The 26,637-nt window shown below is 40.6% G+C and overlaps 1 protein-coding gene across 7 annotated transcripts in view; it reads right to left on the minus strand.

Moving 5' to 3' along the window:
* Window positions 1-26,637, minus strand: part of ENOX1 (ecto-NOX disulfide-thiol exchanger 1) — a 297,335-nt gene that overhangs the window by 140,350 nt on the left and 130,348 nt on the right. For 3 of the 7 annotated variants that reach the window (XM_069880902.1, XM_069880891.1, XM_069880840.1), the window contains exons 3-4: window positions 3,475-3,609; window positions 2,496-2,633 (exon numbers count right to left, since the gene is read on the minus strand). In XM_069880902.1, the coding sequence (XP_069737003.1) occupies window positions 2,496-2,633; window positions 3,475-3,484 (148 nt within the window). In that variant the 5' untranslated portion in view covers window positions 3,485-3,609. Of the gene's footprint in view, window positions 1-2,495; window positions 2,634-3,461; window positions 3,610-18,996; window positions 19,237-26,637 lie in introns of those variants that run through there. The other 4 variants (XM_069880850.1, XM_069880861.1, XM_069880881.1 and 1 more) reach the window with 4 other exon arrangements.

Below are 26,637 nucleotides of genomic sequence, written 5' to 3' on the forward strand. Positions count from 1 at the left end.
CCTGTACAACAATCCTACAATACGTGATACACATAATTATGGCAATTACAGTAGGGAGCTGGCAATGAAATAAAGTCCTGGCGATCCTCCCTTGTGGGGAAAAGCATTGCACATGAGATGAGGCTGCCATGTAGGGACTGCATAGCACACCTGAGGACACAATTTACACTGAAACTGGAGAGACAAAGGAAAAGAGGAAGACAAAAAGGTGGGCTAATCTCCACAGAATATGCAACCAAGATGCTTATAAATGAAAGCAGCAGCAGCTGATTTTTACATGTGGCTGTTTTCAGGTTTGGAGGTAATTGCATTCAAGCTGAGCACAGCACCTGCAGACAAAGCACCACCAGAAAAAAAAGAAAAGGCTGTTTCCCTAAAAGCACGTAGATTTATAAAATGTTGTGAGTTGGAAAGGACCCATAATGATCATAGACTCCAACTGTTGACTCTGCTCAGGACAAGTCAAGCCATATATTGAATAGTTAAACGCTCTTGAACACCAACAGGCTTCTGGTCACGACTACTTTCCTGGGGAGACTGTTCCAGTCATTGACCATCCTGGCAGCGAAGAACTTTTTCCTAATAACCAATCTGAACATTCCCTGACACAGCTTTAAGCCATTCCCTTGTGTCACTGGACACTGGAGAGATCGGTACTGCTCTCTCCACTTGCCTTCATGAAGAAGTTGTAGACAGTAGTGAGGTCTCCCCTCTGCCTTCTCTTCTTTAAACAGAACAAACCCAGTATCCTCAGCTGTTTCTACTAAGTTTTCCCCTCCAGTCCTTTCACCACCTTTGTTACCTTGCTCTGGACATACTCTAATATTTTTATATCTTTCATACATTGTGGAGCCCCAAACTGCACAAAACAATTAAAGTGAGGTTGCACCAATGCTGAGTAAACTGGGACAATCACTTCTTTTGACTGGATAGCTACTTTAAAGCACTTCAGGCTGGCCCTCTTGCTGCCAGGGCATGTTGTTGACTCACACTGAGCTTTCCATCAACCAGAAAACCCCAGATCCTTTTCTGGAGGGCTGCAGCCCAGCCTGTGCACACATACATCCCCTCCAGTGCACACATACATCCAGCATTTCACTGTCCAAACTGCAAAATCCAGCATTTGACCAGGTTAAATGTTGGTGATTTCCCAGCACTCTAATATATCCAGATCTCTATGTTAGGCTTCTTTACCCTTGAGGTAATCAACAGCTCCTCCTAATTTAGCATCATCAGCAAACTTAGTATGAACTCCCACATCAAGGTCATTGATGAAAACATTGAAGAGAACTGACTCCTCAGGAATGGATGGTTTTGCTTTTAATTGGGAGCATGGGATTAAAGCCAGAAACTGAGAAGCAGTTTGTGGCCCCCACCAGATAAACTCTCTGCTTGAGACAGATTCATTATAAATCAGCTTTCTTGCAGCTGAGTTTGCCCACCTGTAAAACAGGTATTTCAGAGCCCAGAGCCAGTCCATCAGCTGAGAACTGGCAAAGCTCCACTCAATTCTCAGTCTCAGAAGTGAACATATATGGCCAAAATTAAGCATCTTGCATCCCTGGTTGAGGCAGCCAGAGTGATTTACATCATGACCTGGCTCACTGCACCCATGTCTACATGGATACGTGCAGACATGACAGGATGATGTTTTGATCCAGGTTTTGCACAGGTTTTAAACTGAAGTGGCAATGCAGCTTTCCAAGGGGATTTGTCGTATGCTTGGCATGTGGTTTGTGTATACAAGCACCCACCCATATAAAAATAACTTTTCTCTGCCTCACAGGAACAATGAAGTTTCATTAATCCAAACTAATTGTGCCTCTACTGTTGACAATAAGTTTGAATGTTCAGGCTTGCCTGTGAAACATTGTTAGTTTCAAAATATTATTTTGATTATTATAAATTCTTAAAATAAGCAATCCCCTGCAACAGTCTCCCAAACTATGTTTGGGAAGTGAAATAAAATCAAACAAGAAGAATCTCTTGAAATTCAGTTTATGGAGTCGGGGAGAAAGTAAATAAGGACATATCTGATAGGAAAGCTTCACTAATATCAACTGAGCATATGAACTGAACGGGCTTCATGATTTTCTGCCCAAACCACTTAACTTCAAAATCTTTCTCCAGTCAAGAGTTCCCAGCCCAGGGTACACCTTGGCAGAACCCCAAGACATCCTGCTTAAACACAGAAATGGAAACAAGTGTTTCTCTTACGTGACCTGCCTCTTGGCCTTCACCCAGCATAAGGATTGCTGGTTTAGGTGTTTAATTTCCCCAAAGACTTTTGGCTTTTCCACAAGGTTAAAATATAGTATGGATGGTATACCTACTAATAGGAGAGACTAATACGTGGTATGCAATATTAATCATAGGTGATGTTTTCAGAATACAAAAATATAATATCCTTGGAAATGATTCCAGATATTTCTAAAAGGACTCAAAGAATTAACGGATGGGTACAAGAAATCTCTTTAAAAAAAGGTAACTCTTACCTGTCACAAGCTGCTGTCCAGCTAGTCCTACTGGAACCATCCCCAGGTTGTTCATAGCTGTGGCCCAAGCTGTCGGATCTGTGACTGACATATTAAGCTGTGTGGTGTCTATAGCTATACTTCCCAAACCATCAGCTGCTGCAAGAAAAGAAACACACTTTAAGTGTAAGAGTAGAAAACGCATCAGAAGTTTAAACAAAAACCTCCAGCGAAAATGAGGTATCATGACCATTGCCTATTTTGGGTTTATTTTGTTTCTTAATTATGATTAACCTTTTAGACCATTGATAACAGTGCTTGGTACTGCATAGCCAGACATGAAGACATTGGAAACATTCAACAGACAAAGTGAAACAAGAGTGGTTCAGGCTGGTTGTATGAAAAACTTCTTCACTAGGAGGACAGCCAAGCACGTGCAGTCACCACCCTTGGCAGCTTTCAAGACTTGACGTGACAAAGCCCTGAGCAATGGGATTGATCCTGTGGCTGGCCTTGCTTTTAGCAGGAGTTTGGATTGGCGACCTCCCTGAGGCCCCTCCCAACCTGAGTGAATCATCCTGCAACCCTCTGATACAATTTAACGATATATAATCTCTGGCAGTTTGTCAGAAAGCTGTGAGAGCCAAACACCTTGCAATAAAGATGTGTTTTCCCTGAAGTGCATTTTTTTTTTTTAATTTAAGAACACATCAGCCCCTAACTAAAAAGAGGTCAAATCAAATCATTTCTCTATGGGAAATATGAAGTTTTATTCTAAAACCAAAAGAGAATTATCATGAATTAGCTGAGCCCAGGTATGGATTTTCCTGGGATGGCAAAGAAAAGTGAGTCAGATAGCTAAGGGATGGTACCTTCCTGATACTGAATCTCAAAACACAAGTTGTGATCACACATTAGTGCTTCCCTCCTTCCCAGTCACAGCTGAAATCAGCTCTTTCCAGCTATTTTCTTATGGCCTTTGCAGACCTGAGATATTTACCAGCAGCCATTTCTTTTCCCCAGTTCCTTTTGCTCCCGTTAGACTTCTTCAGCTGGGAACAATTAACTACTGTATTAGCAGCATCTTGAAATGGGATGTCACCAAACGCAGGGTCCCCACACAGCTCATTAGGCTCTGAAAGAGAAAAAGACAAAATCAGCTATCAAGCAATGCAGTCAGAACTTAGCTGCAGAACACAGACTGCTCTGGAATCCACTCGAAGGTCTTGTCCACTCCAGATGGATCACCAGCCCCAGCTTCCTTGCGGGCATTTAGTGGCTGTTGGAGAGGCGTTTCAGCGAATGCTCATCCTTGCCTGCTGAACAAACAGTGCCATGTATGAACCTGTCAAGATTGCTGAAAAACCCTTCACAAATAAGGTCTTATCAGTAGCTAAACAGCCTTCTCAGCATGAAGGCATCAGCAGAAAGAAGATATTAAGGGATGAATACAATTTTTTTTTTAACTGTTAACAATTAATTGATGTTGCAAGTTTCAAGGAAATAGTCTCCCATTCTGAAGTAAAAGGAGAAAAATAAATACTTACACTGCAATGACTTATGGAACGAGGCCCACAGAGACACGGAAAAGTAATAAAACCTACCAAAGCTGAGCATGATGCCTGCTCCTTAACTAATGCTGTACCTTTGGCTCACAAAGATTAGTTTGCTGGAAGCAAAGGTGGAGTGTCTGCTTCCAGCTACACCACATTGCTTTCATCAGGTATCTGCCAGGCCATTAATTTTACATAAGGCTAACACCTTGCTCTTGCTACTGTTGTTTGTGAAGCCCATCATGCCAGCACATTGCTGGTCAGAAAGCAGGCTGAATGAGTGAATGGGTCAAAGCTGGGACCAAAGGCTGTGGGCACCCAGCACTTACACTAGAAGGAGAAAATGCTGGGATGAAGATGATCATATATATTCATGTCAGTCTTTGTCCACTGTGGGCAAAGAGAGGTCGTGTTATTTTTTGGTTGGCCAGCAGTCTAGGGGTTTTGACGTATAGTCTTTGGTACTAGAGGCCAATAACTGACCAAATGCTTCCAAGTGTTCAGGAGCATAATTAATACTGTGCAGGTGTGTGTCAGTGTCTTGTTCAGCCCTAAAATATTTGTGCTGTCTTCAAAAAAAGTACTTAAAAACCTTAATAAAGAGATTTCCAACATGCAAACCCTAAGAATTCAGCACTATTAATGTGATCACACTATATTTTAACTTAGCATCTCCCACGCTTTTTTTTTACCCCCCGCATGTGATGTGGATAAAATACAAGCCAGAAAAATTTATATTATAGATCCCTGAAACCATACAAATTGCTTCATAGGAACACGATCACATCAACAACTTTAAAAGTGAAGAAAGATTCAGGATCAGACAATGCTGTACATTTTTTAGTATGCTGCAATTTTCAAATAATCAGTATAATAGACTAAAAAGCATTTTGTTCAAATCTACAGTGGGTTTGTTTAAAAGTCAATATTTATCAACCCTTAATATTTGAATTTACAATTCCAATTCTTATTTGATCTCCACTATTCATTATACATAACATAAAATAATTTTATAACAAAATTAGCTTTTAAATAACATCTATAAACAACAACAAAAAAATTGAATGGAAGTCCTCTGCGGGGAATGTGACTAACATAAGGCAAGCCACATGAGATTTATGTCAAGTTTTTAAAAACTGGGTGCCTCACGTTCAGCTCCTTAAGTTGTACTTAACTCCTTTTACCCAGGCTATAAACTTCTGACCACAAACATCTATTTCAAGGTTAGAGCTGCCTGAATTATTCCTTGTTGATAAGTTATTTCTCACACAGGACAGACCCTCTCACTGTTGATTACTCATTCCCAAGTCAATCCTGATTATATGCCAAATAGCCCAGATGAGAGTGGTTCACTTCTTCCCATGACTGGCAGCCTTGTTGCCTTGATGTAGGAAGGCATGACTGAAAACCAGTAGCGATGAAATGTCTCTTCATACTTTGCTGTGTGAGTTGCTTGTTCCCAAAAAAATGCACCACACTAACTATTGGGGAGGAAGGAGGTGCTGCCCCATGATTTTGGGGACAAGGCATCTCAGACAGGTAAGGATTGCTGGGATAAGGTGTAGTAAATGGGTATTGGACTCTTTCTGCTACTCTCTCTCCATCTGCTTTACTGCTTTGTGAAGTGTGCTCTGGGTGATGTAATGAAGTCTGCTGCCGAACTCTGCATTCTCTTCCCCCAAAACCCACATTGCAGTTGTACCTGCTGCACCAGAAATGGGAACTGGTCCATAAAAAATCAGACACTGGGCTAGACAAATGGACCCCAGGAATTAATCACTAGGAATTAATAAGTGACTTTTTTCCAGCTTTGCTTTCTGTCAGAATGTCCAGGTACTTTGAATTTTGGTATACATTCATGAATTAGCCCCAAATATTTGTTAAAGCCCTTGCAGAGGAGGAAGAATGAAACACCATGAATATGAAATAACGAAGAGTCAGTGGGTTAACTGATGAAATTTCTGTTGTACTATGCCACAAGCTGTGCCCAATGTGCCACGGAATCTTTGCTTGAAACATACTCATAGCCCACACTAGCTCTGGGCAGATTTCCTTTCTCTTTAGCCATCAAATCTATTGTTTTATCAGCAGAAACTGGACACAGTACAGGCTGAAGCAGGAGAAAAAAAACACAAAAGAGTACGTTAGGAGCCTAAAGTGGAACAAGTCCTATCTTACTAAGAACTGCTGCGGGCTATATTGTCAGCAGAAGAGTGTTGAATAGCAAGCATAAATACACCTATGAACACTGAGTAGTTTGCAGCAAGCTGTAGGCAGAAGTAATGCTACATCCAGAAGGACACAGCCCATAGAAATTAGCTCTCTAAGAAAAATACTAATTGCAAGCATACCTTGTACCTTCAGCTCAGTAGTTACATTAACATAGAGCAATATAATATGGCTAAAATAATCTCACAGGGATTTAACATCTGATTTAGACTCAATCATTAGTTTTTGTTTAAAAACTTTTGAAAATTCAGAATGGGGAAGGTTTCATTACTGCTTAAAAATCAGCTTTTCTTTGCATAGCTCAGACGCTAGTAAAGGAAACATTGTGATACTGATTAAACAGGCAGAAAAAAGTGTAAGCTTATGCAGAGATCCAGTGTATCCTGAGCAGACATTACTCAACGTTTCTCTGAAATCAGAACTGTAGAAAGCATTCCTGATCTATAACTCATTAGTATTCCTCTGGGCATTAAAGATTTGAAGATACATGTAAAAAAATGGGTGTTTATAAACACTTGTGCAAGGAAGTAGCTTTACTCCAGGAAAGTAACTTCAGAAGTAAATAAAGCCATAATCCTGATTTACAGGAGAAAGTCTGCAAAGTCTGAATGCTGCTGGTTCTTGAGGCTGGGGAGGGAGAGACAGGGATGTTAATACAAACTAGAGAGCTTCTGATTAACGAAATTTTAATGCCAAACAGTGTAAAGCAATTCTATGGGACATTTTTTGTGGTCTCTCTTTTTGCAGACACAATGCAAGCACCAGTCCTTCGAGCGTGGATTATGGGAGGCATTTAGACTTTCGTTTTACAGGTTGTCAGGAAGATAAACACAGTCAAGTCTGTATCAATGAGCACTTCTCAGTCATAGCAGTCATAGCAGATTGTACTTAGTACACTTATTTTATACTAGGCAATTAAATGCAGTTACCCAAATGAATACAGAAATTGGTTATATATTGTGCATCAATTATGTCAGGCAATGAATGCCATGAGACTAAGAAATTAACACAACATAAAACTAATTCAATAACCCAGCAGATTGCTAAGTTAAAATCCTACCCTTTAGATATCTATAACAACACAGACAATGAATTACAACATGGAGCAAAGCTGATTAAATGCACCACTGTAACAAAGCTCGATGGAGTGCCTAAGTCAGCGGCCAGCCCTGGGATGCAAGGAGGAGGTTCTCTGTCCATCTCTGACTCCAGCCTGCTGGCTGACCTTCAGTCATTTCATCTCTTTGTCTAATTATAGTGACCAGTAAATCCTTCATGAAAAGACTGATGCCATCAACCTTTTGAAACCTGGGACTACAAGTCGCAAAGACATTTAATGTTATTGCTGTTGGCTCTCGAGATAATGTAGACGAGCAGAAGCAATGTGGTATCTTGTGAACTTTTACACCTAGGCGAGTTTTCCAGTTCTTATAAGAACAGCATGTGTGAAGCATTTGTTACAGTTCAGTGTGATTCGTAGGCAGCGGTCCTTAGGTTAGTTACACTCCACCTGACCTGCCAAAGTACAGGTCATTTACCAGGCTAGCTCTTTCTATCTTCTAAAATACACCAAGTATTTTGCACTGGTTCTTCCCAGTGTTTTTGTTTCTCTAGCTGCAGACAGGACTCCCAGTAAAGAAGGAAGAAAAAGAAAAAACACAGGCAAGGATCTGCTGTCAGTCACTATCCATTTCCTTCCCTCCAATGAAGAAGAAAGCTAGAGTAGCAACAATGAACGCAATACTTATGTGCCACTGCCATCCTATCAGTAGCACATGAAAAAAGAACACCTTGAATGTGACTCTAAAGTTGGCTTTTATTAATAATATTGCATGTGCAGTGTTTCAAGAGATTTGTCTGATACGTTTGCATTGTTAGTGGTATGCTAATACCTAGAAAAACTCACCTAAACTCTGAAATTCAAAAAGAATTGAAAGAAAACACACATTTATTGCAACAGTTTGCAAAAGTCCCATTTACTATTTAATTAAAAAGTACATGAGGTACCACAATGTTTTTTGCAAAAGTGTCTTGCTTTCTGCAATGGGACCCTAACTAGGCATCTAACGTGTGCTTCATCCCCACATAGCTCTGCTGAAGAGAAGTCAGTTGCTTTCCAAGGTCTCCAGAGAGTCACCCTGTTTACCTGGTTTTGTCACTTCTCTCTCTTACAGGAGGCCTTTGAAGCAAAGACTAATTCTGCAGGAATTGGCTCTTTCCTTAAGAAAACAGATTCATTAGGCACAAGCCAGTGAAGATAAGCAGGGTTGGACCCTTAGAGTCTAAATGTGAGCTCTGCTTATGTGTTTTCTTACATAATTCTTCTGATTTTTTTGTCTTATGAATGAATTATAACACATTTGCTCATTCTAGATTATGCCATTAAAAACTACATTATCATCTTATAAACTCATATAACATATGCTGCAGCATTAAGAGATTTCACTCTTCACTATGTGCACTGAATATGTAGGTTTTTACATAGTTACAAAGGATCTTTTCCACCAATTTTCACTGAAAACCAGTTAATGAGTAGATCATAGCCATACTGATAGGACTAAGACAACTTAGAGAAAAACCACAATGTATCTACAATTTCCTTCTAAATTTAACAAAGCCTATTTGCACAAAACACATTTTCTGGAAGAACTGTTCATTCGAGATGCTGCTTTACTTAAATCCTCTGCCCCAGCACTGCTTGAAGATAACACATGGTACACACAAAGGCCAGATTTCTGTCAGAAAGCAGAATGCTGGAAATTTTCAACAAGGAAAAAAAATCCAACCACATATCTTCAAGATAAACAAGTGTTCTCTTGTGGCACCCCTTGAAAGGTCACCCAGTAATATTTCATGCTAAATCCTGAACTTCATTGACATCTCAGAGCAAAGTCTTAACGGGTTACAAATGTGCTTTTTCTTTTGTGTGCATTTTAGCAGCTGCAGTCTGAATATACTGAAGTCTATAAATAACAGAATCTGGAGGCACATTAAGCAATGCATTATAGAAGTCCAGCTTAGTGATAGAAAAAGCAAATGCAGTTCCAAAATCATCGGGGGGGGGCAACTTTCCAGACTAGAGATGCAGCACAGCTTTGGTAAAAGCAGGTCTGATTATTCCTTGATCAAAAAATGCTGTTGTGAATTGATGATTGTGTCTCCATTTTTCACTCTGCCAAGACAGCTTGCAGTTTTGTATCACTTGCTTCCCACTTAAGAGGGCAGCAGCTTACTGACTAAATTATTCCTGTAAATGTCTGCATAAATGTCTGCATTTTAAGAATTTAACAACAACAAACCTATTCTGAAATCTTTTATTCACTTACAGCTGTAAGTCTCACTAAACTTTTTCTACTAATGGCCATCAGCTGCTTTAGAGACATGATAGTCCATACGATCACTTCAAAAACTAGAGAAAGTTCCCAAAGCATGTCTTGGGTAAATGCACTTCAGCAACTTCACTAGAGGACTGAATAGTGAAGTGAGACACACTGGAATGCCTCCTTGATGCCACAGATGACTATGGCAGAACCCCAGGGATGGTATCACATAGTCCATCAGAGGCAGGGGAGAATTGTTACTGAATTTCCAAAAGAACACACACTGCTCTCTTCTAGCCCCAGAAGACCAGGAGACAGTTGAGTTTCACATAACAACATTATGTATAGAAAAATCTATTTTAAGTAACTTTTTAGAAGTTTCTAAAACACACTCATTATCATTTTTTTTCTCCTTCAAAGCCTGTATAACTGAACTCTTGCAGTAAAGCAGCCTGTCTTTTCAGAGATTGATGGGAAAAAATTCCTTGTTATTCAAATCATTTTCATATTTTTAAAATACAGTTTTAGCATTGGAACAAATTGTAACAAGAAGTCACACCTAAGTGCCCTTGGTTAAGAGCCTGGGTGATCTGCAGAGCACTTTTTTGCAGAGTACTGAAGGTATCCAAAGTCACACTGATCAAAATTTTATGCAAGACCACCAAGTGTTCTCTCAGCGATGGCTGATAAGTGAAATGCTGGAAAGGAGGTTTATGTTTGTTTTGTTTGTTTTAATTCAAGGTGTCTGGTGATAAATTCTGCTAAAGAGAAAAGCTCAGTATCTCTTATTTCAATTTACATCTGTCCTCAATCCAAAACCTGCCATCCGCTCTTAACACATCACACCGAGGATCCTTTTGCCAGCTACAAGCTCTGAATTGGTAGTATGCTCCCTGGTCTCTTTATCCTACATTCCTTCCATTTTTCTTTGTATATGTTCAGTTCTTCTCCATTTATTTCACAATATTCTTTCTTGCTTTTCTTTGTGCTTGTTTTGTTTGTTTGTTTGTTTTTTGTTTCCATCCATTGATTCTACGTTTTCCCGTACAACAGAGGCACATTTCTTGCCTTTCTGCCATGGGCCATTCCCTCATCCAAATATCTCTTCACAGCCAAGACAGTATTGTCCGTTACACTGTGCTGTACTCACCTAACTTCAACTAATGCAGACGCCTATACCTGAGATTTTCTACTGCCCTTGTTGTCAATAGGGAGAACAAGATACTTCCAATGGCCTGTTTCAGACACCTACCTTGCTAGGCAATGAAACACACCTTTGAAGTACACATTTCACTTCTCTGGCTAGACTGCAGTTTTGGGTATGGACACCTGCTTTGTCAGACACCCATAAGATTAAATAAACTGGACTAGGCAAATTGTGCGTTGGGATCCCAACCACCACTTAGCTACCTGCATGCTGTATTAGTCTCAACAAGACTCTCAGTCCCAAGGGACTTGGCTCCCAGTCTTGTCCTTTGCCTGCCCGATAACGCCAGCATTGGAATCTCAGGAGAACAGAAATCGTGAGTCAGTTTGCAATACCTTGTGAGAATGTCCCCAAATACAGACACATATGGATATTTATAGAGAGAGATGGTTTGGCTTCTCATTTCTTTTCCTGCCCATCCGCAGTGAATATGCAAACATATGACTATTAGTGTTTGACAACGGGAGATGCCCACTCAAACACATTTCCTACAACTGTTAATGCCCTGTATCTGCCTGTTCTCTGGAGGAAGAATTCATTTTGGACCTTTACTACCTACTTTCAAATGAATCCCATCTTCTCAATCCAATTTCTTTACCCTCTTGCTCCTTTTAGCTCCAGTTTTAAAGATCACTGTGGAGTCAATACACCCCTCAGCTACCACAGTCCTCTATTTCTGCCCATCAGACTTACCCAGGATGCTACTGGCTTTCTTTATAATAGAATTGTTTAATTTGGAAAAGACCTTTAAGACTGTCAAGTCCAACTGAAAACCTAACACTGTCAAGTTCATGCCATGCTTGGGGGCAGCACCTTTTTTTGATTAGGAAGTGAGGACAGCTGCAGGGAGTTTTCCTCTGTCCTTTCTCTTTTCCTAGTTTTTTTGTTGTGGGTAAATGAGGGGAAAAAAGATTTCCCACCTCCTACAAGAAGGAGCAGAGGTTCCAGGCTCTTTGTGCTCCCTAATGAAGCCAGGAATTCTGTCTGTTTTCTGAACAGACAGAATGGGATCACTAACGAGATACTGTAGGGCTTCAAACTTAGGAATATTAGGTATTCTGCAGGTATAATCTTCTTCATGGGACACTCAGACACCTTCTTTCTCTTCCACTGATGGAGAAGCAATCCTATATTTAACATAAGATCAGATCAGGAGAATAGCAGTTACTGTGCATCTGCTATGATGAGGCAAGAAAAATGATTTTGAGGCTTCTCCCTTGTAACTAGCTGTCAGGGAGTCAGGGCAGAGAGGTTTGAGCTGGAGATCATGGTGAATATAATAATGCAAAAAGCCTTCCTCCCAGGTGGTCCTGCTGTACCTTTACTCAGCTGACAACTCTTCTACTCTCCTTTCCTTAGAACACTTTCTTGTATGTGTATTTACTTATTCCAATTGTAATTATAATTCTTCAGGGCAGGAAATCACATGGATTTTCCCTCGGGAAGAGCTAAAACCTACTAGAGACCCAGCATTTCTTGTGCTGTAATTGGACTGATGCTGGCTTTAGCCAGGAGCCCCCTGGGCAGGGATGTCAGCAAGCCAGCACTGCTCTGAGATCCAGGGGCAAGGCCACCCTCCTGCCAGGCTTCTGCACAGCACTTTGTGCAGCCAGGCTTTCATGCCTTTGAGACTTCTAAGATGCTATTGTGATGCAGAATTAGGAACACTGATGATGATAACATCCCCCTCTCTCCTTATACAGGCCCTCCACACCCGTCACGTAGTTAATAATCCTTTCAGGCACTCTTTTTCTGAAGTGTTGTACATTTGTTTGTCTTGTCTTATTTGAATTATAAGCTCTTCAGGGCAGAGAATTTGCCTTTATCTATGTTGGTAAAGTACAATGTAAATTTACTGCACTGTACAAATGTTTTCTAATAACAAGGGCAATAACCAGAATAATGTATTTACTCTACTGTAATGCAGTATTTCCAGGCTTCAAGGTACAATCAGAAACAACCCAAATTCAACAAGACCAAAAAATCTGCAGAACCTTCAACTGTGTAATGGAAGCCATGAAGTCACTGTGTGAAACTTTGGTCAATTAGTTACTTATAATCATAAATAGCATTTGTTACCGTAGTAAAAATCCTTGCAAATTGGCCCTCTGGAAAATATAAAGCAGAACATAACCAGTGTAAACCAGCATAGCGCTGCTTCCCATGCGTATTATAATGGTCACTAATGGCTTACTAGTTACTTTTTAAACAAATGCAATGTTAATACTTTCACTGCAACATTATGAATAAAGCATTTAACCTGTGGCTATGAATATGGTAACTGATGGCTTTTTTGTTTATATAGTTATCCAGCAAACTCCTGTACCATGCTCTCTGGGGACTAAATCTTGACTTCACCTCTTCAATGTGCTGAGTCTGTGTAAAGGACACCACGGTACAGCAGCTTCCCTCAGCTTCTTCCAGTGTATCTCAGTTGCCACCACTCTATGCCCTCCCTAGAGCAGCACAGAGCAATTCTAGCGCACAGGAAGAACAACAGGGTACCACGTTCAGTGTTCATGTCTCTTTGGCACCACCTCTGCCCATGTTGTTAATGGTTGGTTGCTCTTCTAAGCTCCAAGGTATTAAATTAATCAGAGTAATTGTGATGATGCAAGGGATTAAACCACAGGAGGAGGGCCACAAAGATGATCAGAAGGCTGGAGCATCTCCTGTAAGAGGACAGGTTGAAAGAGCTGGGCTTGTTTAGCCTAGAGAAGAGTAGGCTCCAGAGAGAACTCATAGCAACCTTACAGTACTTAAAGTTGCCTACAAGAAAGCTGGGGAGGGGCTCTTTACCACGGAGTGTAGTGATAGGATGAGCGGTAATGGTTTTAAGATGAAAGAAGGGAGATTTAGATTATATATCAGCAATAATTTCTTTCCCTGTGAGGGTGGTGAGGCACTGGAACAGTTTGCCCAGAGAAGTCATGGATGCTCCGTTCCTAGAGGTGTTCAAGGCTAGGCTGGATGAAGCTTTGAGCAACCTGATCTAGTGGAAGATGCCCCTGCCTATGGCAGTGGGGTTGGCACTGGATGATATGGTTGGACTCGATGATCCGGTGGGTCTTTTCCAACCTGTGATTCTATGATTCTATACTTAAGGTTCCTTCCAATTCAAACCATTCTATGATGCTATGAACAGCTCTTGCTTATCCAGGTGACACTACGCATGCAAAGCAGAAACATGCAGAGACAAAGTCCTGTCCTTTGAATTTACAGTCTGAATAAAAAATGTTTGTGAGACCAGTGTATCTCTGTCTAAAATACACGATTTAATTTAGGAGTGCTTGAGTGATACTAGTGGCCTGTGATACATAAGTGGTCAGGTTAAATGACCTTTATGTACCTTCTTGCCTGAAGCTCAGAGCAACAGCAAATGGAGCAGTTTGAATGGGTTCCATTTATTATGCTTTTAATTGCCTGCTAATACTTCTTTCAGTAGGGAAGACTAATATGCTTTTTCTGTCTCCAAATGTCTTCCAAACTACCCAAAACTGCAGTTCAGCCAAAACAAATAAGTGGTCTTCCGTTCTCTAGAAATGGAAGAGTAAACAGATGGGGATCCAAGAGATTGCTGTTCCTCATATAGCTCTATAGTAGATCTTGGGCATGTAATTTAAACAGTCTATGCCTTAATCCCCCACCCATGAAATGGTGTGATAATGCTTTCTTTATCCCACATGTTATTACTCTTGCCTAGTCAAACCCTTCTCTGCTTACGGGGTATGTCCAGTACCATAGGACCATGACCTGGGCCTGCAGATAACACAGGATCGCATTAGGTTGAGGAACGGTTGGACTCGGTGATCCGGTGGGTCTCTTCCAACCTGGTTATTCTGTGATTCTGTGATTCTGTGAATACCTTTTCCCTAACAAAATTCCAAACTAAAGCAGAGTAAAATAAACAAACAAACAAAAAAAGACAATGATCATAATTTCTAATGGAATTGCCGTCTATCTGAATGTAGAGAAAACAGCAAGTTTCCTTTAAAAGGGTTTGCAATGAAATTCACACTCTGTCAGGTGTAAATTACAGCCTGTATCTCATCCTGTTCTATCTACAGCTCCTTTCTTAGTCATGCATAGCAGCAGTGTACAAAAATATTTCCTGCGTGTGATCAAGCAAGCATGGGCACACAAGATGCAAACAAAATATGAGACTTCAAAAAAATTATTTACTAGTATCTTAAAAGAAAACTATAAGTTCGTAGTCATGTCATTTGCAACACTAACTGATTTAGCTGGGAATACATTGTGCTTGGGAACGCAATTGAAATAAAACTGTGAAATGTTTTCTCTAGGAAGTTACAGGGAACTGAGTAGCTAAAAATAAATGACAAACAAAAAAATATAGTAGATCGCTAAAATTAAATCCTGATCATAACAGAGCTGCTCAGTGGAATCAGATGGGAGATAAGCTTTTCATCTTTTTTTTTCCCAGTGTTTTTACACAAGACCTTCTGATTGCATATGCTTTATGACACCTAATAAATTACTTCAGGCAGATACACCACACAAAACACTGCAGAAACCAGATTTCAGCTATGCACATCTTAGAAACAGTGAACTGGCCCCACATCACACAAGCTGGTGACACTGCAAAGTGCATCACAGGCACACAGTGAACCATCACCAAATTCAGGAGGAGTTGACAGATGGAGTTGTAGCTCATTGTTGTGTTAGTCCATATTTCAGGGTATAAACAAGATTTCGGCCTTGGAAAAAAATGCAATGTTGTTCAGGACAACTGCGGCTAGGGGCAAGGGAGCAGCATGCTCAGTTTAATTACACGGCCAGAAATGCCTGTACTACGAAATATCCTCTTTCAAGTTGGCAATTTCTTTTCATTCAGAAACAATTTTAAAAGTTTTAATTGTTAAGCTATCTATACAAAGAAAATTCCTAGGTTTCACTACTGATTAGCTCTCCAAAAGCTTATCAGTTGCTGATGTCATGATACCTGCCACAGCTCTGAGGAGAAGCAATAATTTTCTGTATGATGACAAAACCTCTTCATTGGTCACTCAAGTTAAAAATTTGCTTGTTTGAACAGAGCATGAATGAAACAGCTTCGTGTTATTTCTCAGTGAATGTAAAGAGGTGTCATATTTGCTACAAATGGTGACAGATCCTCTGAAGAACCCAAATATAAAGCACCAGATTTTTGTGTTGTCTCTGGCACAGCTTTTGCACTTTTCCAGGATAAGCAATCAAGCTTTGGCCCTTGGGTTCCTAGTAATCAACATCTGGGCCAGTAAATTCTGCTTAATTGGGGTCCATGCGTGTTCCTAAGGGGGCTTTAATGGTCAAAAGATTCGTGCTGCATCTTTTCTCAGTGGTACTAAGACTGAAGTATGCAGATCCATCACTGAGAATGGCCTGGCCTCTGTTATCATTAATTGAAGCATATTAAGAGACTTGGTAGAAAAAAAATATCCAAATTTGAAATGTCAAGAGACAGATACATCTAGTTTTAGATCCTGTTGTTATAATATACCTTAATTACAGTCAATTAGGAGATATTGTTCCTGGTGGAAGAGCATCTGACACAGCTTTCATGGGTGATTAAACATAGAGCAGAATTGGATATATTTGCTGAATGCAGCATCTGTTTATTACAACTGTACCACTCGATCTAGAGTATCATTCCTACTACACAGCAAAACAAAAGAAAGTCACAGGCCAAAAACGTTTCCCTTGCCTCATGCTTTAATACTCCCTCCTGTCTTCTTAATTTTTCTGCTGCTGGTCCCTTAGGACTCTAGCACATGATCTCACTGAAGTTAATCAGGGACTCCTGAGTTGGCTTCAGCTGAGCCATGTTAGATCCTAAATGAATAGTAGATAAAGGAAAGGGCTGAGGGAAAACAAGCGCTAAAGAAATTGACCTTTGTGGAAAAACAATGTAGCTGGATGCAAGGTCAATGAATGATTTGATGCCATTTGTGAAAGAGTAAACTTTGATTTACTGGAGGAGTGTGATTAGCTGGAATTCTTTCCTCATACAGCATAAAATACAAAATATGGAAACCCAGACTGAAGCTATGAGCTCAGCTTCTGCTGGTGTCAATAAGGTCTGCACACACTCATTGATCTATGGCTGTATACAACCTGGCTATAAGTTTTGATGGGCTGCCTGAGATCTTTGCTCATGCTTAGAATAGAAATGGCAGGATCGGTTTTATCACTGTGCATGTCTTTTATCACTGTGCATGTAAGCAGTGTATGTCTTCTGCCTGAAAAGTAATCAAATCAACATTTGTGAAGTAATGTCTTTTTATCAGTTAAAAAAAAAAAGTAGTATTATTGACTAGATCACCTGTACTAGGAAAAGTCTTGGTTTTTACAAACTCTGCACACTGGTTTTCTAAATGCTCATTTACTCTGAACTGCAACAGTTGTGACAAATCATTTGATATTAATTCTTTAGTGCAACTACATGTTGGGGGCAAAAGATTTTTTTTATTTTTTTTTTTTTTTTTTTTAAAGCAAACCCACTCTTTTGATGCATTTTTTTCCGTTCCCAGTGATGGATTTCATCTTTGATATGTGATCCAGCTATTTAACTGCCTCTCACCACTTCTCCCATGAATTGTTTATACAGCAACTTGGCAGCATAATTTGCATATCACAGGAAAGATCCCATTACATGTTCCCAGAGGTGCGGTTTCATCAGCTTTATCACTTTCTGCCACCTATGCATATGCCCGAAGCAGAGTGTCTGGTTAATCCAGAAAGGCAGTTCTTGGCTGCCAATAGTAATGAAACATTAGTGGTGCAGTTACAAAATTTTCAGTTACTCAAAACTTGCCTCCCCATTGTCTTTGATAAATATAATACCTAAAAGAGATATTTATCTTTTCATATAAATTTTCCTGCCTCAGGAAGATCACAGAACATTACCTTTTCTGTATTCTGTTCAGCTGTTGCAGACTTGACCTAAAATAATTAGTCAAGGAACAAATGAACAAAGTAAAAAAGGTTGAAAAGAAAGGCAATGTGCTTAGAAGCAGAGTAAGTCAATGTACCACAGAAGACCTGGAGAAGACTGGAGACAGGATTTGCTCTCTGGACTTTCATGTGTTGATGGAAGGGGACAACGGCTCTAACTGCATGTTTCTTGGTGATGAAAAGCCCATGTATTCTAGATTGTTCTTCACCCATTGTATGAAACAGAAAAAAAAAAGACAGTAGCACAATTTTCACTGAGAGGAACATTCACACCAAGAGCGCTGTAGCAACATCATACAACCGCTGGGGAGCAAGGGATGGAAATTAAACGGTATCTAAATCCACTCCACATTAAAACACCAACAAATTTCCTTGCAAAATCATTGCTGCCTCCAGATATTTTCCCAATAAGCAGAAAGCCAGTCCCATGCCTTCAAATAGAGTCATCCGACAAACGTTTGAGGGGAACAAACATTGCAGGTACCAAATCTTGCTACCTTTGCTTGCCCACGTGCAAATATACTCCGTAGTGAAGGACTAAGCATGTGGAATTTAAAAAATGAAAAACACAAACTCAACTTGAGTGAAATTTGGAGTCTGAGACCTAGAGTAGACTTATTAACAAAACTAGTCTCCTAGAAAGTATTTCAGATAACCCTAGTAATTTCACCCACCAGTTGCAGACTGTGCAATAGCTGTCACAGCACCTTTCTCTCTAGCAATAAGAAAAAATCCCTAATACTACAGAAAGCTGGAAGACAGAGAAGGGGTTTATTCACTGACAAAACTAAGGGGCTATTGAGTCAGTAGCCTTTGAATCACAAGGTCAATCTCAGTGAACAGTGATTGAAACTTGTTATCCTCTCATAGCCTGAGTTTGTGTTATACAGTGCAATAGCCAGCAGTCACAGTGACAGAGCAAAAGGCAGATGAAGTACAGCTGTCCCCTCAGGTCTAGGGATAGACTGGTGGGCAGGAAGGAAAATATGAGCTGTTCCTGCCTGTTTAAAAGACAGCACTTAGTTTTTGAGCCTGTCAGCATGATCCTTTTTTGAACGCATTGTGTTTGCTGACATGCCACCCTGACATTTTGGTTTAGTAGAACAAAAAAAAAACAACCCAGAAAACACAAGAAGTTAGGTTATAAAATCAAATATGATGTTTTCTGCATGTTAAAAGAAATATCGCTCACACAGACCTGGAAGCTCAAACTGCTGCAGTGCTGTGCCAGTACATGAAAACCAAAAAATGGAACTGACCTGGGTTTCACGGTTCAAGCGTGTTGTGGCAGGGATCCCAGCACTACTTCCAAATTCAATACTTGAATAAACACAGTTGTAGTTTCTTGAAGTGGATGCTTTTAATGCAGTCTGAAAAGGGTGAGAGAAAGGGCATATTCCTGAAGCCTATATTTGTTAGGTAGAAATAATTCTGCCTAGAAAAGCCCGGCTCATGACTCTTTGCTATTAAGACTGTGCAGGAGAGGGGGAGCGTCTTTGAGTTCACATACTTAATGCTTAGTGGTGTGTCTGTGGAGTGGCAGGAAATAAACAACAGTGAGGAGGGGTTAACCAGAGATGTGCTGGCTAAAATCTATACACCTGGAAATAGAAGGGAGAGGGTTACACGGTCAGATATAATTTAATTGTTTCTAACAGGTGCATCAGCCACAGAGCTACCTGGCACAAAGATGTCTATCATAAACTGTACCCACATCCCATGTCCTCTCTAAATACAGAAAAGCAGCAATGTCAGTCTTTCTGAACTGATCTAGAACATCCTCCAAGCTCCCAAATACAGCACCACTGCAAAGCACCTGTACAGTAAGTAGAAAGAAGACAGTGACATTAAACAAGCCTCCTATGCAAGGATGCCTAAAACCTGTCAATCTCCCCTTCAGATGTATTCTCCATCTTATTTCCTAAAACATGCCTTCTGGAGGAATGTCACCATTCTGCCATAGTTGCATTAAGGGAACATCCATGCAGAAGGTGGGATACAAGTAAAAATGCCTCTGAGCCTGATATGGGATGGCAGAAAATCCCTTTACTTGGAGTCTGCCTACCAAAATTTCACACTACTCCAGCAGAATTTTCCTGTCATCACAGCAGATAGGAAAGAGAAGCACTTGTTGAAGTCATCAGCTGTGGATGCTTACACTGGTCTAAGGCTGGACATGGAGCACAGCACGAATCAGAAAGTCTGGACATTGGAAGGACTTGAGAGGAGGAGGGAGAGCAGCTGCCCTATTCACTTAGAAACGTGCAGATGAAGAAAAAGCAAATCTATACTTCAGAAGAGCTTTTTCAGCTGCAAGATGTAAAGGATACAGCAGACATTTCCCAGAAGATATGTCACAAGTCCTGACATTTGCAGAAATTAGATGCAACTGATGACATTTTGCTAATAATCTTCTCACTAACTTCTCTCAAAGAAAGACCTAGGTTACTGCCCCTGCTCCAAAAAAAACCCCAACGGTATAAAGAATTACTGTATTGGGGAAACACCCATTGTAAGAGAGAAACATGCCATAAAGCATCATGTAGTACTGTGACTGTACACATTTTTTGCATTTAGAGATGCTAACTTGAGTAATTTCATATCTCTAGTTATTTATTCCATGCTTGTGAAATGAAAGAGCATTTTTCATTCCACCTTGACTGGTAGAGAGAATACATTTAGTTTATAAATTGTTTAGAACTACTTGTTAATGCTATTGGCTTTTCTGTCTCTGCTTGTAGGAGGGACAGGAGGGAGATGGATAATGCTTTACACATAAAACTGTAGAGGAGAAAACCAGAAAGCTACCTTTGTTTTGAACATGTTTAAACTGTTCAAATGACAGCAATCTGTTGCCTTGGAAGCAGATCTGTTGCTGAATGAAACCTTTCACCTGTCCAACATATGAAATATTTATTATCTGAGGGTGACTAGAGATTCAATAAAGCCAGACACACAATGCAGAATGAAGACCCTGGCTCATCACCTCCATGAATTTCACAGGTCCTGTTGCAGCCAGATTAGATTTTACCACAGAAAGAGAGAAGTGAGCTCAATTGCAGTACTGAGCATAAGGAGACATACAACAAGAAGAAACAACATCTGAACTTTATATTTGATTTAACCAGGTTGCTGAGGCTCCTTCTATACTGTGCTTAGTAAGGCTGCAAAATGTTATCGTTTCCAATTACACAGAAGAGCCCACTCTCTCTTTAGATAATTACTTTTCCAATAAATTATTCTTGGCCACTTGTTTCCCGATAAAAATTGCCCAATGTTTTTGTCTTGTAGAAGTTGTTAGGGTTTTTTTTTCTTTCTCTTTTGCGTGGGTTGGTATTAATTTATTATAGGGCTGAAAATTGGCAGAGATCCAGACACAATGATGTGAAAAATGTTCACACTAAAATTCATGATGGGATTCCTTGTTTATTTTATCTCTGAGCCTCCCTGAGAATTCGGCCCTGCAAAATGAAATACAGTTGATGCACAAGTGGGCATGTAATCCAATTCACTTTATTTTTTAGGAAAAAGGCTTCAAACATATCTGTTGCTGCAGACATATAGTCACTCCAAGTACGAACAAAAGCCAGAGCCAATATTTAAGAAAACATAGCTGCTTTCAGCAGCAAATCATACTTTGAAAGAACCTTGACATTTTTTGCCCTGTATCATACTCATTTTTCTCAGAAAATCTGGATTTCCAAGGCCTTTGGCATTCTTACTATTGCTAAACAGCTTTAATGTCTGCATTCAAGATGTGTTGAAATTGTCTAATTAAGCTAAGAGGTAAAAATAAAGATTAAACTCCAATATCATCATATCCAAAATTGTGCGACAATAAAAACCAATATTTTTGCTAACTGTGCATGCGTGAAGTAACTGAAAAGTTGTAGAGTTAACACACAATACCAAGATATGTTCACTTCTTTCATGCTGATTCCTTTTCACACTCCACTTGGCAGTTGTATAAAGATTTTAGCCGTAAATATTGGATTAGATAACATTGTTTTGAGTCAGGACTGCGTGCTCTTGGGGGCTGCACAGAACTGATCCTAACAACTAAGATGGAATGAGGTATGAACAAAACAGGGAGGTAAGGAAAGGAGGAAGAAGAGTGCAAGAAAAGAGGCAACATGGTATCTGAATGATGTTCACTGTACAAACTGCACCACCACAGTTTGAAGCCTATGCATGCACTGCTGGAAAATGGGAATTCCTGGCTTCACAGTGGCAGGTAACATTTATCTCTAGTTTCTTTCACAACATAATAGACTTTAAAATATTAACAGGTCCTCTGTTCCAGTTATGCTATTCTGGCACTAGTCCTGTGCCTTTACAGAGTGCACCTCTGATCCCGAGCAGGAGCACTTACCCATACCTAGCATGTAGTACTTCATTATACACTCAGGAGAACAGGCTTTTTCTGGACTCTGCCTTAATTTTTATTGCTTCTGTGCAAATTACTTCCTCCATGTCTGTTACAGTTGCTTCATTTTCTCACAGAGCATTGTGCTTATACTTTACCAAGTTTGCCAGAGACAGGTTGCTAGGCACCAAGTGCACCGAAAAGCGCAGAGCGTGTCTTTTTTCCTGCCTTTCCATATGCCTAGAATACCCCCCTCCTTTCCCACTGTGGTACATCAAGTACCTTCCCTTTCTTTCAGAAAGCTGAGAATCCATCTGTTCGGCAAAGTGCTCCATCTGCAACAACAGCAAGTCCAGTGATGTGCTGCCAATATTTCAACAAAGGGCTCCTCTAAACCCATTCCCCTGAGCCGGTCACACAGCCCACGTCCCCAGAGTGGAGATGCTCACAGACAGGAGGCATGCAGGACTGGCGGACTCTGTTCATTTGTTTTTCCCATTTCAACAAAACGCTTTCCCATATCGAAGGAAAGAGGCAGCAGCATTTGGCAAACACATTTCTGTTACGTGCCTCATACCATAAATAGTCAATACTTGGGTCATGGAAAGAAAAAAATAATTCCATTTTGTTGAAAGAGTTGCAGCCTCTTCACCTGGAAAAAATACAAGGGATGAAGATGATTGTATCTTTGTTAAGCAAATAAGGGAAAGGGTCCCAGTTACGAAGAAGGAAATTATGCCAAGTTTTCCTTTCAGTGCTATTCTAGCAAAGGGTTGAGCTTTAAAAATGTGACTGGTAAGTCTTATGACAGGAGCGAGAGAACACAACAGCTAAGGCAGGAGGTTTTTCAAGAGGCAAATGTACAGCACTTCTGTCATTCACACTTCTGTATCAGGTCTGAATACATATCATACTGGATGTAAGTACATATATATATATATGTATGCATATACACGTGTATGTATACATAATATCAGACAGGAGTAGCTTTTACAAATTTTGGCTGCTAGACTTGCTTCATACACTGTTCTGTCTCAGACATTTTAAAAGCCCAGGTTTGATAGTTTTCCATGTGTAATTCATATAGGAGTTGATGCATGCAGGCTGGGATGCTCTGCATGTACTTTGGATCTCCCTCTTTTTCTGCTGTTGTTTATCAGCTGTACAGTTATAGGTTTAGGGCAGGTTGCAATCACATATAAATGGCTGTCTGTTGAATTACATTAAACTACCAAAGTTTTCAAAGGCGATAGTCATTTGAAGGTTTCCTTAAAAAGAGAACTTTCTGCATTGGAACACATAATCTATACTACTTCAGCTCTCTTATCTTGATGTGCGTTTTAAACTGAACATAAGAATAAAAACTTGAACTCAACCATTCAGTGTGTCCTTCATTAAAGCTGTTTGCATTGAGAAGCAGATTCTTCAGAGAAGAAAAGAGTTTAAAGCAGATGACTGTTGGTTTTGAAGAATAAAAACACACGATTAACATCAGTGGGTGCCATCACATCATCACATAGTTTAGCTTGATAGCATTAATCTATAATACAGGTGCCAATTATCACAATAAATAGTCTCTATTTACATGTCAGGAAATGATTTTAAAAAATAGATACTTTCTGGTATGGCTGCCACATATACAGAAAAATGTCAGGCCTCTTACCTAGGAATGCAAGCAACACTAATGTGTCTGTTCTTTTAGAGACAAAAACTGATCCTTATCTAGCAAAGCACAGCAGCACATTTTGAAGTTCACCTATCTATAGCAAACCACTTTGGAACATGTTTATACCAGCATTTGTTGAACGGGCAGAGATGAAGCATGTGCTCAGTTTTTATGTTGAACCGGGGCCCATCTTAGGCTTCCACAAGGCAACCAAGAAATGCTCCAAGCTATCCACATAGCCACCAAGCTTTCACAAGCACCCTGGGTCTTCTACAAAATAGATTTAAGAACAGACTATAGGAAAGACAAGAAAGGACAATTAAAGCCCAAATCCACACATCACTGGGAAATTCCCCTTCAAGTCAGGCAAGAAAAAAGGTTTTGAAACCCAGGGCTGACATAGCCCAAGAAGGCTGGAGCACTGCTGACCCAAAGCACAGATATTGCAGCTCCAGAACTCCTGCTGGCTAAATTGGTAAGTCAGGATAGCATGGGTGAAACATACGGATCATTATTTACTTTTTGCAGACAATAAAAGTCACCTGCTAAAAACCTGCTAAAGCAAAGCTACATCAGGAATCAGAAATGCATCCAGACCTGCAGATTCTAGTCTGATTCTCTAACCATCAGACCAGTAACCTGACTGACTTTGAAATAAGCATTCAAAGTATAATTAAAGTAATTTATTTGTCCGTCACACAAGTCAGGAAATGAATTAAAAATACTTCGTAAAGAACTGTCCAAGTTACTTGTCACAACAGAGATGAGATGAACTTGTGAAGGTGGTGCAGCATGCTCGTCACTCACAAGAGCATTGTCCTCTTTCAAGTAAGTTTAAGTTAATTGCCTTTTCATTTTTCTCTATTTTCTTCAAAATCTCTTACAATTTCAGTAATGTGTTCAGCCCAGTTTCACTTCGTTTTGATCTTGACAAGATATCTTAAATTCTTCCTACTTTTTACTCGCAAAGAAACTGCTTGGCACTGAAAGGCAGATGTTTTTCTAAGCTGATCCCTTTGTAATTTGTACAGCTCTCATCTGGTTAAAAGAATGTGAACAAGAATGCAACTTCCCATACAAAAATCAGCTCACCTTTTCTTTGGAAAGAAAAGCTCCTGCCCTCAGTGATGTATGAGTGGAGACACAAAGTCACCAACGGTGACTTAAAATCAAAAGGGCTGTGTGAATCGATGAGCAACCCAGTACATTGGTGAGTGGAATGGCTTACACCATGCCATGACTTTAAAACATTCTGCACTTACTGTCTTCTGAGTAGATATCCATCATATAAGCAAAGCTGGGAGCTACACAACAAAGACATCAGCTGAGTCGTGTATTTCCTCTACCACACACACTTCAACTCTCCTCTTCTGGCTGTGTCTGTTGCTGTGCCACTTTTTGGCCTCAGTGCACCGTGTTCCCACTAACCTCCCTGTGCTTCTTTTCTCCACCGATGCCACAATCCTCTGCAGGAATGAAACACGGTGATTTAGTCATGAGCTGCTGCTGAGGCCCCACTGTGACATCTCCTTTTGCAAGCACTGCTAGCAAAGAAGAGGGAAGATGTCATCCAAATACATGAGTGGAAATATCTTATTCTAAAACTCTGTAGCGATCCTGCTAGTCTGATCCTTTAAGCTGACCAGAAGCCTGCAAACTAAGAACCTAAGCGCTGCTGATAGAAGCAAGTTGGTAACACAAGAAAGATCCCATTGTGAGCTCTGCCAACTACAGAGTGTTAAACTTCTTCTCCTTTCCTCTCTCTGAGAAAAGACCTGTTTCCCAAAGGAAGGGTCTGTTTCCAAAAATACACATTAGCACTGAAGCTGGATGCCAGCACTGCATGCAATTAAAGTGCTGGCTGCAGAACAACATCATCTTCAACACACACCTGAAAGATCAACCTCCTTGTTTTTTTTCTACAGTCCTTCAATACCCTGTCACTCTAGTGCAGTATTTTTCAGTCAGGCCTATATTATCTGTCTCCTAATAAATACAGGTATGTATTATATACAGGTATGTATGTATAGGGATCTGGACAGGCTGGACCATTGGGCTGAGTCCAATGGCATGAGGTTTAACAAGGCCAAATGCCGGGTCCTGCGCTTGGGGCACAACAACCCTGTGCAGTGCTACAGACTGGGAGAAGTCTGTCTAGAAAGCTGCCTGGAGGAGAGGGACCTGGGGGTGTTGGTTGACAACCGACTGAATATGAGCCAGCAGTGTGCCCAGGTGGCCAAGAAGGCCAATGGCATCTTGGCTTGTATCAGAAACAGCATGACCAGCAGGTCCAGGGAGGTTATCCTCCCTCTGTACTCTGCACTGGTGAGACCACACCTCGAATACTGTGTTCAGTTCTAGGCCCCTCACCACAAGAAGGATGTTGAGGCTCTGGAGCGAGTCCAGAGAAGAGCAACCAAGCTGGTGAAGGGGCTGGAGAACAGGCCTTATGAGGAGCGGCTAAGAGAGCTGGAGTTGTTTAGCCTGGAGAAGAGGAGGCTGAGGGGAGACCTCATTGCTCTCTACAACTACCTGAAATGAGGTTGTAGAGAGGAGGGTGCTGGCCTCTTCTCCCAAGTGACAGGGGACAGGACGGGAGGGAATGGCCTCAAGCTCCGCCAGGGGAGGTTTAGGCTGGATACTAGGAAAAAATTCTTTACAGAAAGGGTGATGGGGCACTGGAACAGGCTGCCCAGGGAGGTGGTTGAGTCACCTTCCCTGGAGATGTTTAAGGCACGGGTGGACGAGGTGCTGAGGGATATGGTTTAGTGTTTGATAGGAACGGTTGGACTCGATGATCCGGTGGGTCTCTTCCAACCTGGTTATTCTGTGATTCTGTATGCGTACATGCACATAAGTAACAGGCTA

This window comes from Phaenicophaeus curvirostris, chromosome 1, assembly GCF_032191515.1.
Source record: "Phaenicophaeus curvirostris isolate KB17595 chromosome 1, BPBGC_Pcur_1.0, whole genome shotgun sequence".
Taxonomy (NCBI): Eukaryota; Metazoa; Chordata; class Aves; order Cuculiformes; family Cuculidae; genus Phaenicophaeus; species Phaenicophaeus curvirostris.